The sequence below is a fragment of the Zeugodacus cucurbitae genome, chromosome 3, assembly GCF_028554725.1.
Source record: "Zeugodacus cucurbitae isolate PBARC_wt_2022May chromosome 3, idZeuCucr1.2, whole genome shotgun sequence".
In the NCBI taxonomy this organism is placed as follows: Eukaryota; Metazoa; Arthropoda; class Insecta; order Diptera; family Tephritidae; genus Zeugodacus; species Zeugodacus cucurbitae.
This window is the reverse complement of record NC_071668.1, coordinates 70,435,568-70,448,941: the sequence shown is the minus strand read 5'-3', so window position 1 is coordinate 70,448,941 and position 13,374 is coordinate 70,435,568. Positions and strand designations below refer to the sequence as shown.

Sequence of the window (13,374 nt, the reverse complement as noted above, 5' to 3'; positions counted from 1 at the left end):
AGAACTGTTTCTTCCCACTGTAAAATTGAAATCACCGAAAAAAATTTATTTAATTAAATTATCAATTTATCAATTTAATTAAATTTTGATTTTAGTAAACTTTTAATTTTAGTATACGAAATTCATATATTTTAGAAAATAAATAAGTTAATTTTTATTGTTTCTCTGCGCCACAGTTTTATAAGTGAACTCTTAAATAATTAAGCTTCGCCACTATTATTTGTAAAGTAATTAAAATTTAATTCCAATGCATCTAATATTGTTTTGAAAAAATCACCAACGTTTGTTTATAATTACCGATAATTCCCACGCCTTGAAATCAATAAGTGGGTTAGCGTATCAGTAGTTGGTTAAAAGACGCGCTTCTTTATGGAAATTTACTTACAGTACGAGTAGAGAAAATATACGCTTGCTTCCTCAGGAAAGAAATATTGTATATACATATATATATGTATATGTATGTATGTATGTATGTATATATGGTATGTGAGTTTATGAGAAGGCAAAAAGTTAAAACCACCAGTCCACTATCATTACGTGTTGAATAATTAAATTATAGCGCGGGAATATTTGGACACACTGTCATCTGCAACAATTGATTTTTGATTGTATAACGACTTGGTAATGCGTTCTTACAGGTTTTTCAATTTTAAAACACTTCGTAAACTGATATATTGACAGAAATTGTTACATGTTAGTAGGTACATATACTTATATATATAATTAGACACTGGTAAACCGTTGAATTAAGAAATAAATTCCAAAACACTAAATATTGTTCTAGAATATAGAATTTCACTGAGTTTTCTCATCATATTTCACAAGTTTCGATTATCCTGGAATTAGTAGACTCTTGTACGTCTAAAAAAAATTTAAAAAATTTAAGTATCTGGAACATTTTTTTTTATTTATTTTTCAAAATTGTTATCAAGAAATGCGTTTTCGACAAAAATTGATGGTATCACGCCTATTTTTTAATCTTTATATTTATTAGCATTGGAATCTGCTATGTTTTACCGATGGTTGGATATCTGAATTTTTATACTCTCGCAACAAAGTTGCTAAAGAGAGTATTATAGTTTTGTTCACATAACGGTTGTTTGTAACACCCAAAACTAAACGAGTTAGATATATGGTTATATATACCAAAGTGATCAGGGTGAAGAGTGGAGTTCAAATCCGGATGTCGTATTAAGATATCTTAATGAAACTTAGAACACGTGTTCCTTGGCACCATAAGAAGGTTAAGTTCGAAGATGGGCGGAATCGGGCCACTGCCACGCCCACAAAATGGCGATAACCGAAAACACATAAAGAGCTATAACTAAGCCATAAATTAAGCTATGAATTTAAAATTTGTTTTAGGAAGGGGCATATTTGGATGTAATTTTTTTTGGTAAAGTAGGCGTGGCCCCGCCCCCTACTAAGTTTTTTGTACATATCTCGTAAACTACTAAACCTATATCAACGAAACTTTCAGTAGTCCTTTTTTCAGGCATTTCCTTATATAGTCCAAAAATAGAGAAAATCGGATTATAACTACGCCCATCTCCCATACAAAGGTTATGTTGAAAACTACTAAAAATGCTTTAATTCAGTAAGGAAATCCAACAGAAGCCTTCAATTTCATTATAAAGAAGGCACAGAAGAGCTGCATTCAAAATTGTAAACAAAATTTTAAAAGGGCATGGTGCCGCCCACTTACGGGTCAAAAACCATATCTCCGAAACTACTCGACCAATTTCAATAAAATTCGGTTTGTAATATTTCCCTTGCATCCCAATTATATGTTGTGAAAATAGGCTAAATCGGTTCACAATCACGCCTACTTCCCATATACCAGAACTTTGAAGCCAATCTGAATCGTTTTCTTTACAATATATAAAGGAAGCACCAGTGCAGATAACGGAATAGAACTTTGCACAAATACTGCATTTATAGTGTGGCATCGCTCTTCTAAAAATCGCCAAAATCGGACCATAAGTATTCAAGGCCTCATACATCGAATATGAAGACCTTAGAGCTTCGAATAAATTTTTTTACGAAAATATAGGTGATATTTTGAATAAATTCAGAGGGAATATTTTTCTTCTAATATAATGTCTCCGTGCCTAAAATACGCGAAATCGGGTCATAACTTCACCTAACTCCCATATACTTAATATTAGGATTTCAAACTTTCAATGCGATTTATACCATATATATGCCGAATATGTGGGTCAAATTGTTTGTTATCTTAATAAAATAAAATAAAATAAAATAAAATAAATAAATTGCCGACCAGATAAATCGCACTTTGAGACGATTCTTAGACGAATTTTTGTACCATTGATTCCTCTTGACCATAACATAAAGTCTGGTAAAAAGAAATCCCCATTGTTATTGATAAAAGACAGGGACAGTCGATTTTGAAAAGTTTAAAAGTTTATTTTGTGGCGAAATTTTCATATGCAACATTATTTGCCATAGACAGGAACTGAACTCACTCGGTTGACTATAAGGTGGATGCAAAAGAATTTACCAATCAAGCTCCCAGAGCTTCTGGGGAGCCATTATCGATATGTGCGTCCTAACGTTGTTCTGATGGAATATAATTCTTCTCCCATCGACTGAACGCTTCAGGCCAATTCTTTCCTTCAGACGTTTCTGCTCTAATTAAATTTGGCCGTAGGCTGGTAGCTCAAAGCATATCAGTATCTAACAAATACCTATTTCCTTCTATAACTCAAACTTCCTCAACTCGATGTTCTCCATAACTCGAACTCTTGAATTGGCAATTGAAGTCAAATTTCATACACATTTTCTACCATAAATCGAAATTTTCGACCAGGGCATAATACAATATTTAAAATTTTATTATCGAGACAGACTTTTAAAAGACTCTTTCTATATCGGTAGGTAAGATTTGTTTCGTCGAAAAAAGACCTTTTTTCATGAATTTTTTTAGAAAAAATTATTGCTGTAGGTTTGTTTTAATTATTATTATATGAAAGTACAACATTTGAAGGATACTTCAAAAAATGTTGTATCGAAAAATAGCGAGGAATAACGGATTTATCGTCGATCTCTGCAGGCACCTCGAAAAAAAGTTGTTGTGCGGTGACCAGCCTACAGCATCACTGGATCATCCGAAACCAAAAAATCAAAATGCTTTCTTTAGTTTATCAGTTTATCTTTCAATTGACGTCGAGTTTTTTTTTTAATTTTTAAATTTTTCAATTTTTGGTACCATTTTAAAGCCAAAATGACGATTTTAGACGAAAAAATCGACCTATTTGTTATTGTAAAATTGTTAGTAATTAAAATTTTTGGAAAAACTCGACGTCATTCGAGAGCTATATATATATAGAATATTTGTTCAAAATTTCAAAAGGATGCAGTAGTTTTTTCTGTAGGCTGGTCACCGACTTTAAAAATGACATATTTGGGAAAATCGATTCAAAGTTTTTTACACTCAGCGCAGATAGCTGAAGGTACCGTTATTCAACCTGCTGTAACTTCGTTAGTTTTTCTCCGAATGACCTAAAACTTTAACACAATATTCTTGAGATGTTGATGGTTCAGAAAAAAAAATTAAAAAAAAATGAAAAAACAAAAGTTGTCAAACCTTACCCCCCCCCCCATAAATCATGTAACAAAGGTATGGGACACAGACGTCAAGAGTCAAACAATAGAACTCTGCAACAAACAAAATTACAAAATACATGATTTAATGTCACTCTAACTCGGAGCTGTTTTGTGGATTATAGTGATTCGAGTTAGAGAAGTTCCACTGTATTTCGTTATCAGCATAAGTGAACACATTTTGTGATAATTACCGAGCGACACTATGTACAAAATGTATTTATGCAAACACACACACACACACATACAAACATACATTATACGAAAATCCAAATGTGTAAAAATATAACTGTTAATGTGGCACTATGCCTGTAAATTATTTGCATTTTATTGTCAAAACTAGTAAATACTACACAAATACAAATGCAGTTTTATGTATACATATATGTATTTATAAACAGTTATATATAAATATTCTATAATTAGTATAATCTTTCTATTTGTGTAAGTTAAATATAATTCGAGCGAATTTACACTTGTTTAAAGCAAACAACTACATATATGATTGTGCTTGTTGATTAGTCACAGTTATCTGCAGCTACAACTTTGGCACTCCCTTATAGAAATTATGATTTTAAACTCTCACTTAATTGTCAGTTAATTTAACTTATATACGCATTACAAAGAATGAATTTATAATATTGGTTTTAAAGTCTAAAGTCTTTGTCTATAACACGTGCTGACGTTAAAAGTCACTCATACGCTCTAACGCACCGCGTGGCGCCGCCAGATTTGATTTATTATAGGAATTTATTCATTTATTTAATTTTATTAAAATTCGTCCCGTATATTCAGCTTAAAGACCACTAGTGTAACAAAAATCATTAAAAATATAATTTATGAGAGCTGAACTGATTTTACTCATTTTCTTCAACGACCTATTTATATTCAAGATTACACGCTCACTTAAATTGTTTAAGATATCTCACATATTAACCGATATAAATGGTATGAAGCCCACTGGAAATGAAAATATGTACCAATATTAGGTATATGGGAGCTAGGGGAAGTAATGAACAAATTTTACTCATTTTTGGCACAGAGGCACATCATTAGAAAAATTCGCTCAGAATTTCCATAGAATATCTGGAAGATGTATAGGTATTTTCGGTAAAAAATTATCTATTGACATTGAGGTCGATATCTGGGTTCGATGCCATGAAAAATTATGATATGATTTCGATAAATTTCTAAATGAACGATATCACACCTCCAATGCAGAACTTAGTACCGATATTATAATTGGTTCTTGATGTAGGTATATATTATAAAATTCATATGGAAGAAAAAATTGTGTTGTATAGAAAGTAGTCATTGTTGTTAACCGTCTCCGTTCATTTTCCATCCGTAACATCAGAATATCAAAAAATATTATGTATCAAATTTCGTTGAAATCGGTCGAGAAAATCTTGAGATACGATAGATTTCACAAGTGGCTGGTAACAGCAGTAGGTATCGGCAGTAGAGTCAGCATCACAGTCAGCAAAAACGAGTAGGTCAGTAAAGAGGTTGAGAGCGCGAGTGGCTATCGAAGCAAGTGTTGGAAGTCCCGCATATTTTTGGTATACCAATTATGCTAATTCAGTTCAATCAAAAATAAATTCAGCACTTTGACAGATCTCGGTACATCGCCCAGACTCAATCAAACCCATGCGATTAAAGAAACCAAAAAATTAGTCAACAAAATTCTAAGTTCAATCAAAATTTCTTTATTCTATACTTTAATTAACTATTTACATAAATGTAACAAGTATTTTAATATAATTTTTTGAACTTTTTTATTAATCTTAAGCGCAACAATTGTATGCCTTTAAATGCAATAATGTAAATATGGAAAGCAAGATTTCTCTCTGACTTTCTCACTTCTTTGGAACTACTTAAACTTGTACAAACATTGCTTTACTAAATACTCAAAGTATATATATATATATATATTTGGCGTAGGAACCGCTTTAAGCGATTATAGCCGAAATACTCAAAGTAAACGTTATAAATTTGGGCTTTCAATAGAAATTTTTCAATTTTTTTTTTAAATCTTCAGAAAAATAGCTTAACATCAACTCCATTTGAACGCCAACTCAATACCGGTTTTATTGAACAGCATCGGAGATATGGATATATCGACAGACAGTTTTTGGATTTTTAGCACTGGTACTAGATAGCCATGATGCAGATCATAATCCTGAAAATATAGAAAAAAAAAAATATATTTTTTTAGACTTTTATTTTGGATCGGTCGAAAATCACTATATTGCTTACAGTGAGACTAGGGCAAAGTGTGGACTGATTTCATTTTACAATTAAACTAAATTATGCTGGAGGATCTATTTCTTTCTCATTTTTTTTTTTTTGGGATAACCCATTCATTATATTTAATGAAAATCAACATAATTAATATATGAGGTGTGTGCTAAAAAAATAACAAAAATTTTCGTTTTTTAGAAAAAAAATATTTCTTCATTCGTCTACATTAATATTATCGCCATCAAAATAGTCTCCATACGATATTATGCACTTATCCCAGCGCATCTTCAAATAGTCGAAACATTTCTCAAACTCCTTTCAAGAGCCTTTGGCTCTTTGATCGACTTCTCGTTTGCTTGTACAACGACGGCCTTTTAAGGTTCTCTTTATTTTTGGAAATAGGAAAATGTTACGCGGAGCCATGTCTGACGAACGTGAAGTCTGGGGCATTGTTACAGTACCGTTTTCGGTCAAGTAGTCACGAACAAGCAACGAAACTTTTAGCAAACGAAAATCGCCATATTCGTAAAAATACGTCTAATCTACAGCTGAAAAATTTGACATTTATTTTTAAAATTCTCGTTACTTTTTGAACACACTTCGTATGAATAGACCATTTTCAAACTTTTTAGGCACTGAACCGATTTTATTAAATTCAAGTAGACTAAAAGTGGATGGTGTCATGCCCACTTTTCAATATTCCCGATGATTAGGTTAGGGTCGGTTAAAGCGCTGCTAAATATAAACCAGAGACCTTCAAAAGTCAACAAATTTGCTGCAAATTTATTGAGGCTGTTAATATCTATTCAGGCTATTTTATACTGTTCGCCGAAACTACTCCTACCGAGACACTTTTATCTTCAACTGGCGAAAGCTGGTCAAGGAAACAAGAAGTGTTATGATGTTTCAGTTTGGTCTCCTTCCATATATCATTGGTTACTTGCATTCTACAGAATGTGAGCCTTACGGCATGGAAGCCCATTGGACAGTGTTCAATAGGAACTTCAACCATTGCGGTGAGCTGAACCTAACTGAGGGACTAGCGAAGTGCAATGAACGTCCTACGATCAACAAAGTGCCAAAAAGATCTCGTAGTCGCGCAGGTCGTTAACCAGCGCCTACCAAGCTCATGCGAGGTTCACATATGCAAAGCGAGAGCGCAAGATTATAGTGGACCAGCTCAATCTCAGTCTGATTAGTTTGTGACTATAGTGACCTTCCGTGCCAGCTCAAGAGATCTGTTGTTCCCAGCGATCCAGACCATTAGTCCAATGCTATTAATTTGTTTTTTGAGCCCGAAACCAAAATAAGCGCTCTGCTATCAGAGTGTATGCACACCTTCCTGAAGGAGATATCGCTTTCAAATGTATTGTATGTATGTTTGCTTCTGCTTGAAACATATTGCGGTGGTCCGGTAACCTAAAACTGTCATTGAGCAACATATTGTCAACGCGAGGGCGAGTTCATTACAGTAGAACTGAGTTGTCTTAATTTTTACTTAACTTATCGTTTGCATGGACGGACGAACGGACAGACAGACATTCGGATTGGAATTCTCGTTATTCTAATTTTAAACAAAATTTTACGCGTTCAAACTTACCATCACGAATTGCCGCATATTCTGCACGATACGCTGCGACATATTTATGTATATACTAAGAGCAACCTTGCGCTCTTGCTGCGCACGCAGGTATTCCATTAGACCACATAACCACTCGGGCGCTTTTGCGAAGAAGTTCTCATTCAACGTGCCCATGTAGAGATTTTCCAGCTGTACATTATTTTCGATTAGTTTTAACAGATCAACGACCTTCAAATGACTTTCAAAATATAATTCCCGTAATGTACGTAAAGTGTAGACAAAATCCTTTAAATATTTACAATATAACTTTTCCAAATTCACAAGCGTCTCTGCGGATGTATCGAACACATTTTCTGTCACTATATGGGCCTCCTCATCATAGTAACGCAACTCGGTTATGTGCGGAAAGACATGCTGCAACACAACATCCATATCACGTTTCACACACGTATTACCCGTTAAATGCAGACGTCGAAGTTTACGTTGTGCTAAAAGCTCAGCTACATACTTCGCATCCAATTTACTGCTACTCAAGTAGAGTTCACTTAAGTTGTGGAAGCTCGCCAAATGTTCACCACCCACATAGGCGCTATGTAGTCGCAATACTTCGATGTGTGGACATTTACGACGTAAAATCGACAGATGACCACTATGGAATTGTTGATCGTAACAACGTAGAACACGTAAGGTGGGATACTCGAAATGCAAGTAGAAATCGAGATCGGGTCGTCGTGTAAAACGTCCCAAATAACTAGTGAATGTCACACCAGCTGTTGTATGTACCGTTAACTCTTTTATGTGCGGCACAATGTAACGGTAGAATTTTCGAAATTCGTCCAAGTTGAGTTCGTCATAGCTCGTATCGCCGGTTGTGGTGAATTTGTTGTATTTTTTGCGCCAAAAATTCTCAACGATGAGGTCGCGTAAGCGTTCGTTCACAGTTGTCAAAATCAGCTGTTCTTTGACACTTAGATATTGGAATATCTCGCACAAGCAATCGTCATTCAAGTGGTCTAACATGTTTGGCACTTAGCTTTTTTGTGTGGTTTCTTTTATTATTAATTGATTAATTTTAATTAAAATTCACTTTTCTACACGGCAACAGCTCGCATTGACACACGCCCATCTATTCTATTGCAATAACACTGCCGCAGTTCTTTCGTTATTTATTCTTTTCGTCGAACACCACGTCATTTCGGCTAAAAATATAAACTAAAACGAAAAGCTTAATCATTCACTTGATAAACACAAAATAGCGCCAGTACAAAACAATAACATCAGAGCTTATTGAGTGTCTTGTGGTAAAAAGCTATATTACTCGTGCAATCGTAGCATGCATGTGTGTGTGTTTCGTGTGCTGGAGTCGTTGACTTGATAAGCGAAAAGCTTTATTTTCTTTCATTTGTTGGCCTAAGTGGTGCACGCGACATCTCGCGGTAGACTCATGCAACCAATCTTTCTATGAATGGCGATTAAGCTTTTATCAGTGCTTTGGAGAATAACTTGCCAGTAGGAATAGTTACTTAAGTTAAATTTTGATTTGCCGTTATTATTCTACCTTAAACCTTTTATAAATAATTTATTAACTTAAAATTTGTATTTCAAGTACAATCTTCGTTTCTCGAACTAGAATGTGAAAAGGCGAGTCTTCTGTTGGAAGCTCTCAATCAAATCCAGTTTTCGGATGTCAGACCAAAGCATCGTCTTTCAGGCAGAGGTGGCTGCAAATAAGATAGCAGTAAATAAACTGCTCCGAAGTGCGATCTCCTTTCAATCTGACAGTAGAACGACAGTACGCTCTAAGCTAGTTAAGGAGTGTCTAACATTCTCATCAGTAGCTTCGAATTACTTCGAATTACTGTATTCTAAATAGAATCTTCGTTTCTCAAACTACATTTAAACTTTTCCCTCAAGTTTGTTGTTCAAAGCTTACCTGTTTAGCTTATTGAGTCAGATGTGTGACTAATGGTTGTCACATGAGTTTCTGATTCAAAATCTAATCTCTATGAAATTCCTGTTCCTCCTATGCTTATCAGAATACCATACAGCAATTTTGCAAACATGTGCTTGATTGCGTGGTCTTCTCAACTATAGTTATAAAAATAAACAACTCTAATCATAATAAAGGCCTCTTCTCCCTTAAAAAAAAAAAAAGATGGCCGGTCTCCGATTGTATTCGAGTTTAGGATTGCGTAGGAAACTTCTTTTCAAATTTTGTTTATCGAAGTTCTTACCTATAAGCTAAGGAGTTTGGGTTGCTGTTTCATTACATATAATTATACTTCCAAGAAATCTTCGAAAATATAATAGAGAGCACATATTCGTTCAGTATTTGAAATGTTGTAAGTGGCATTTTGGGAACTCCTTTTAAATAGTAATCTATTTCGAGGTTCCCTACTTTTTTAATGAAAAAAAAAAAAAAACTCCGAAAATTCATGTTTAATGGGTAATGCTTATTATCATTCGGAATAACATTCTTTGGCATTTATTGTTTTAAAGTTTATCTCTTTCAAATTTTGGGCGCGGCTACGTTTTAGATATTCTATTGGTCGAGTCCAATTTTCGATTACTCGTTCGAACATTTCAAGTGGTAACTAGCGAATGGCAACCGTGAGGCCTGAATCGAAGCGGAAGTGTTCCACCGAAGTGTTCTCCCAATAAATCCATTGATTGATGCGATGTGTGGCGCCGTCTTGTTGAAGACAAATATCGCCGAGGTGACGAGCTTCAATTTCAGGCATCAAATAGTCGGTTATCATGGCGCGGTAATGGTTGCATTGACGGTTACGTTCTCACCGGGATCACTTTTGAGAAATTGTTGCCTACAAACCACACCAAATCGTTATTTCTTCTGGCACGAATCTCTTCAGGTTACTCTTGGTCCCAAATGCATCAATTTTAATTGTTTACTTACCCATTAAGCCAGAATAGAGCGAAGCGATGTCGCCTGGGAAGGTCGAGAGGCTTCAGTTCTTGCACAAGCTGTATTTTGAACGCTTTCAATTTAAGATCTCGACGTAAACTGCGCCAAGATGTTCCATACACCAGTTCGAGTTGCTGGCAAAAATAACATGACGGCTTGTCATGACTCACGCGTGATCTATCAAAAAAGGGATGTTGAAAAAAGGACCTCTTCTTGGATCACCTATTATAAGTGTTGAAGCAAATTAAAGTAATTTAAAATATAGACTTGTTCCATCTCTCATTGAGAGTCAACACTATTTTTTTGTAACCTTACCATACTGTAAAAATTAATTAAAACTTCCATTTTTTTATTTTATGTATTCATTTTTATTATTTATTACTTCTTTCAATGCGCTGCATAATTTCTATATTATTCAATTGTTAGAGTTACTATTACTATATGCTACAGTTTCAATTAAGTAATCGAATCGTAAGTGTCGTTACATTTCTAATGTAGTGTATTTTATACCACTTTTAGGCATGGCATTTGGTATACATTCTTCAATTAAGTGTTTGCTATTTTGATTTTCATATGTTTTTTTGTTTTTGTTTTTAAGGATTAGTTGTTCAATTAATTCCTGGAAGTAAATGCACTAATTAGTTGCATAATATCTGCATTAATTATAAACGTAATTTATTTAATAATATACTGTTATTATTTTAGTTGTATTTTGTAGTAAACGAACGCTCAACATGCTCCACTAAATATATGCTCAGTTATATACTAATTTTATAATAATTGTAAATTTTCAAGTTTTTTCTTTTGTAGGTTAGGCATTACTCCTTTCATTACTTTTCAAATCACTTCAATTGCAATAATTTATTTGTATTCGTTTTTTCATTATTTTTTATTTTATTTTTATTAAATTCACTAATTAGTCGTATTCAGCATTAAATGTAACAAATTTCTTTATATACTACAATATACAGTTAGGTATTTGTATACATGTATTTAGGTAACTAATAATTCTTTTCATGGAAGAGAAGAAAGTTTTTGGATCACAAGGTTTGAGTTTTCGTTTATTTCGTTATAATAGTACTCGTGTTAATTTTATACATTTTTAATTTTTATAGAATTTATTTTATAATTTTTAGTAGAGCTTAATTATTTTTTAATGAATAAGGATTATCAACATCTTTTATTGATATTTGCATTAATTCATCTAACTTATTATTATATATTAACAGTAAAATTTTACGCAATACAGTTGCAAAAGCTTTTCAAAATCATAAACTTTAAAGAGCTTTCACAAATTCATTTTGCTTTAAGCTTTTGGTTAAAGGTTTTGTAAAGCTTTCAGCTTAAAAAACATGAGTTTGTTGAGCTTACATTATATTAGTAGTCAACTTTTATGCAGTTCATCTAAAAAAGCTTTTCAAAATCATAAACTTTACTGAGCTTTCACAAATAACGGTGATTTAAGCTTTTAAATACATGATTTAGCAAAGCTTTGAGCTGAAAATAAAAATCTTTCACCATTTTTTTTAAATTGCAATACAGTTGGTTAATCTATTTAATTTCCTGATTTTTCTACTATTTTTTTTTTAACTCAACAAATTGATGGTACATAAAGCTTTCCCTGAAATGAATGCTTTGAATTCATTATATGTATATTTGAAGTTTTTTATAATTTCAAGTAGCAGTAACCGTAGAACTGTCGCTAGTTAACGCCAGTTTGTTGAAGTCTGAAGCTTTCAGTAAAGCTTTTTGATACTTATAAAAACGTTTTATTAACATTTGAAAAGAGTCATATTTTAAGTGATTAATTCTATCCAAAAGTAAAAAAAAAGGAAAAAAGCTTTTTACGGGTGAAAATGAAAGCTCAGAAAGTCTAGGTCTGAAGCTTTCAGTAAAGTTTTTTGAAACTTATAAAAACGTTTTATTAACTTTTCAAAAGAGTCATATTTTAAGTAATTAATTATATTCAAAAGTAAAAAAAAGGAAAAAAGCTTTTTACGGGTGAAAATGAAAGCTCAGAAAGTGTAGGATAACTCTTTGCACTAGAAAACACTGCAATGTATTTAAGTGCATACATTTTTATATAAAATTATTTGAATAAATTTAGTAAATGCTCCAAATTGTACTAAAACATGAAAGCTCAGTGAGTGAAAGCTCAGCTAATGCAATTACAATAATTTTCTACTCCTTAATTTTCAGTTTTAGTTAGCAACGAGGAAAATATATTTGCATTTAGTAATACATTTTTCCTTTAAACATTATAATTTAAAATTAGTAGGCAAGGGTTAGAGTTCAAGGCTTTTCAATACAATATTTAATTTAATTAATATTAATTAAGTATTTTATATTTATATTACATTGTTCTTCGTAGATTATTAATAACTTGTAGGAAAATATTAACTTTCTGCATAGTTTTGAATTCAATAATATTATTTATTACTTTGCTTTCTTTACATTTCTAAAGAAGTCTACATAATTTCATTTAGTACTCGTATAAAAGTATGTCGTGTATAATACAGTAACAGGTTTTGAACTAGTGCTTACTTTTATAACTAGTTTGTAGTCTATTATTTTAAAGTTTTAGTAGTTTGTGTAGTTTCTTTGCGAATATTTTATTATTAATCGTAATTTATTAACTGTATTCACATGTTAGTGAAATCTATGAAAGTTGAAGCTTTCAAATGTGGCACTATCTATGCTAACAATAGTGCTTTCAGCTTTTAGTATAGCACTTCATTCAGTAGAGTGAAAGCTCGTAATGAAATTTAATTCTGAATATTAAAATAATCAAAGCTTTTGTATTATAGTCAAATCTAAAATACTTTCTTATCTTGAAGAAGTAGGCATTTCAAATTATTTATTGTATTTTGCGCTTTTTCAGTATTATCTAATAATGAAAAAAGCAAAATCTCACTTCTAAATATCAGATTATACTTCAAGCTTGTTTACTATAATACATGTGATTCGAATTTTCCGTGAATGCCTGATATAGAATAAAAGT

At 32.5% G+C, this 13,374-nt stretch overlaps 1 protein-coding gene across 1 annotated transcript; it reads right to left on the bottom strand.

The window, feature by feature from the left end:
• Positions 1–5,310: 5,310 nt before the first annotated feature.
• LOC105219560 (uncharacterized) lies at positions 5,311–8,673 on the bottom strand. The gene is made up of 2 exons (XM_011195785.3): positions 7,469–8,673; positions 5,311–5,806 (listed from the first exon to the last, which is right to left on the bottom strand). Exons 1-2 carry the CDS (start codon positions 8,468–8,470, stop codon positions 5,681–5,683), a joined length of 1,128 nt encoding a protein of 375 aa, XP_011194087.1. The 5' UTR covers positions 8,471–8,673; the 3' UTR covers positions 5,311–5,680.
• Between the last annotated feature and the right edge of the window lie 4,701 nt (positions 8,674–13,374).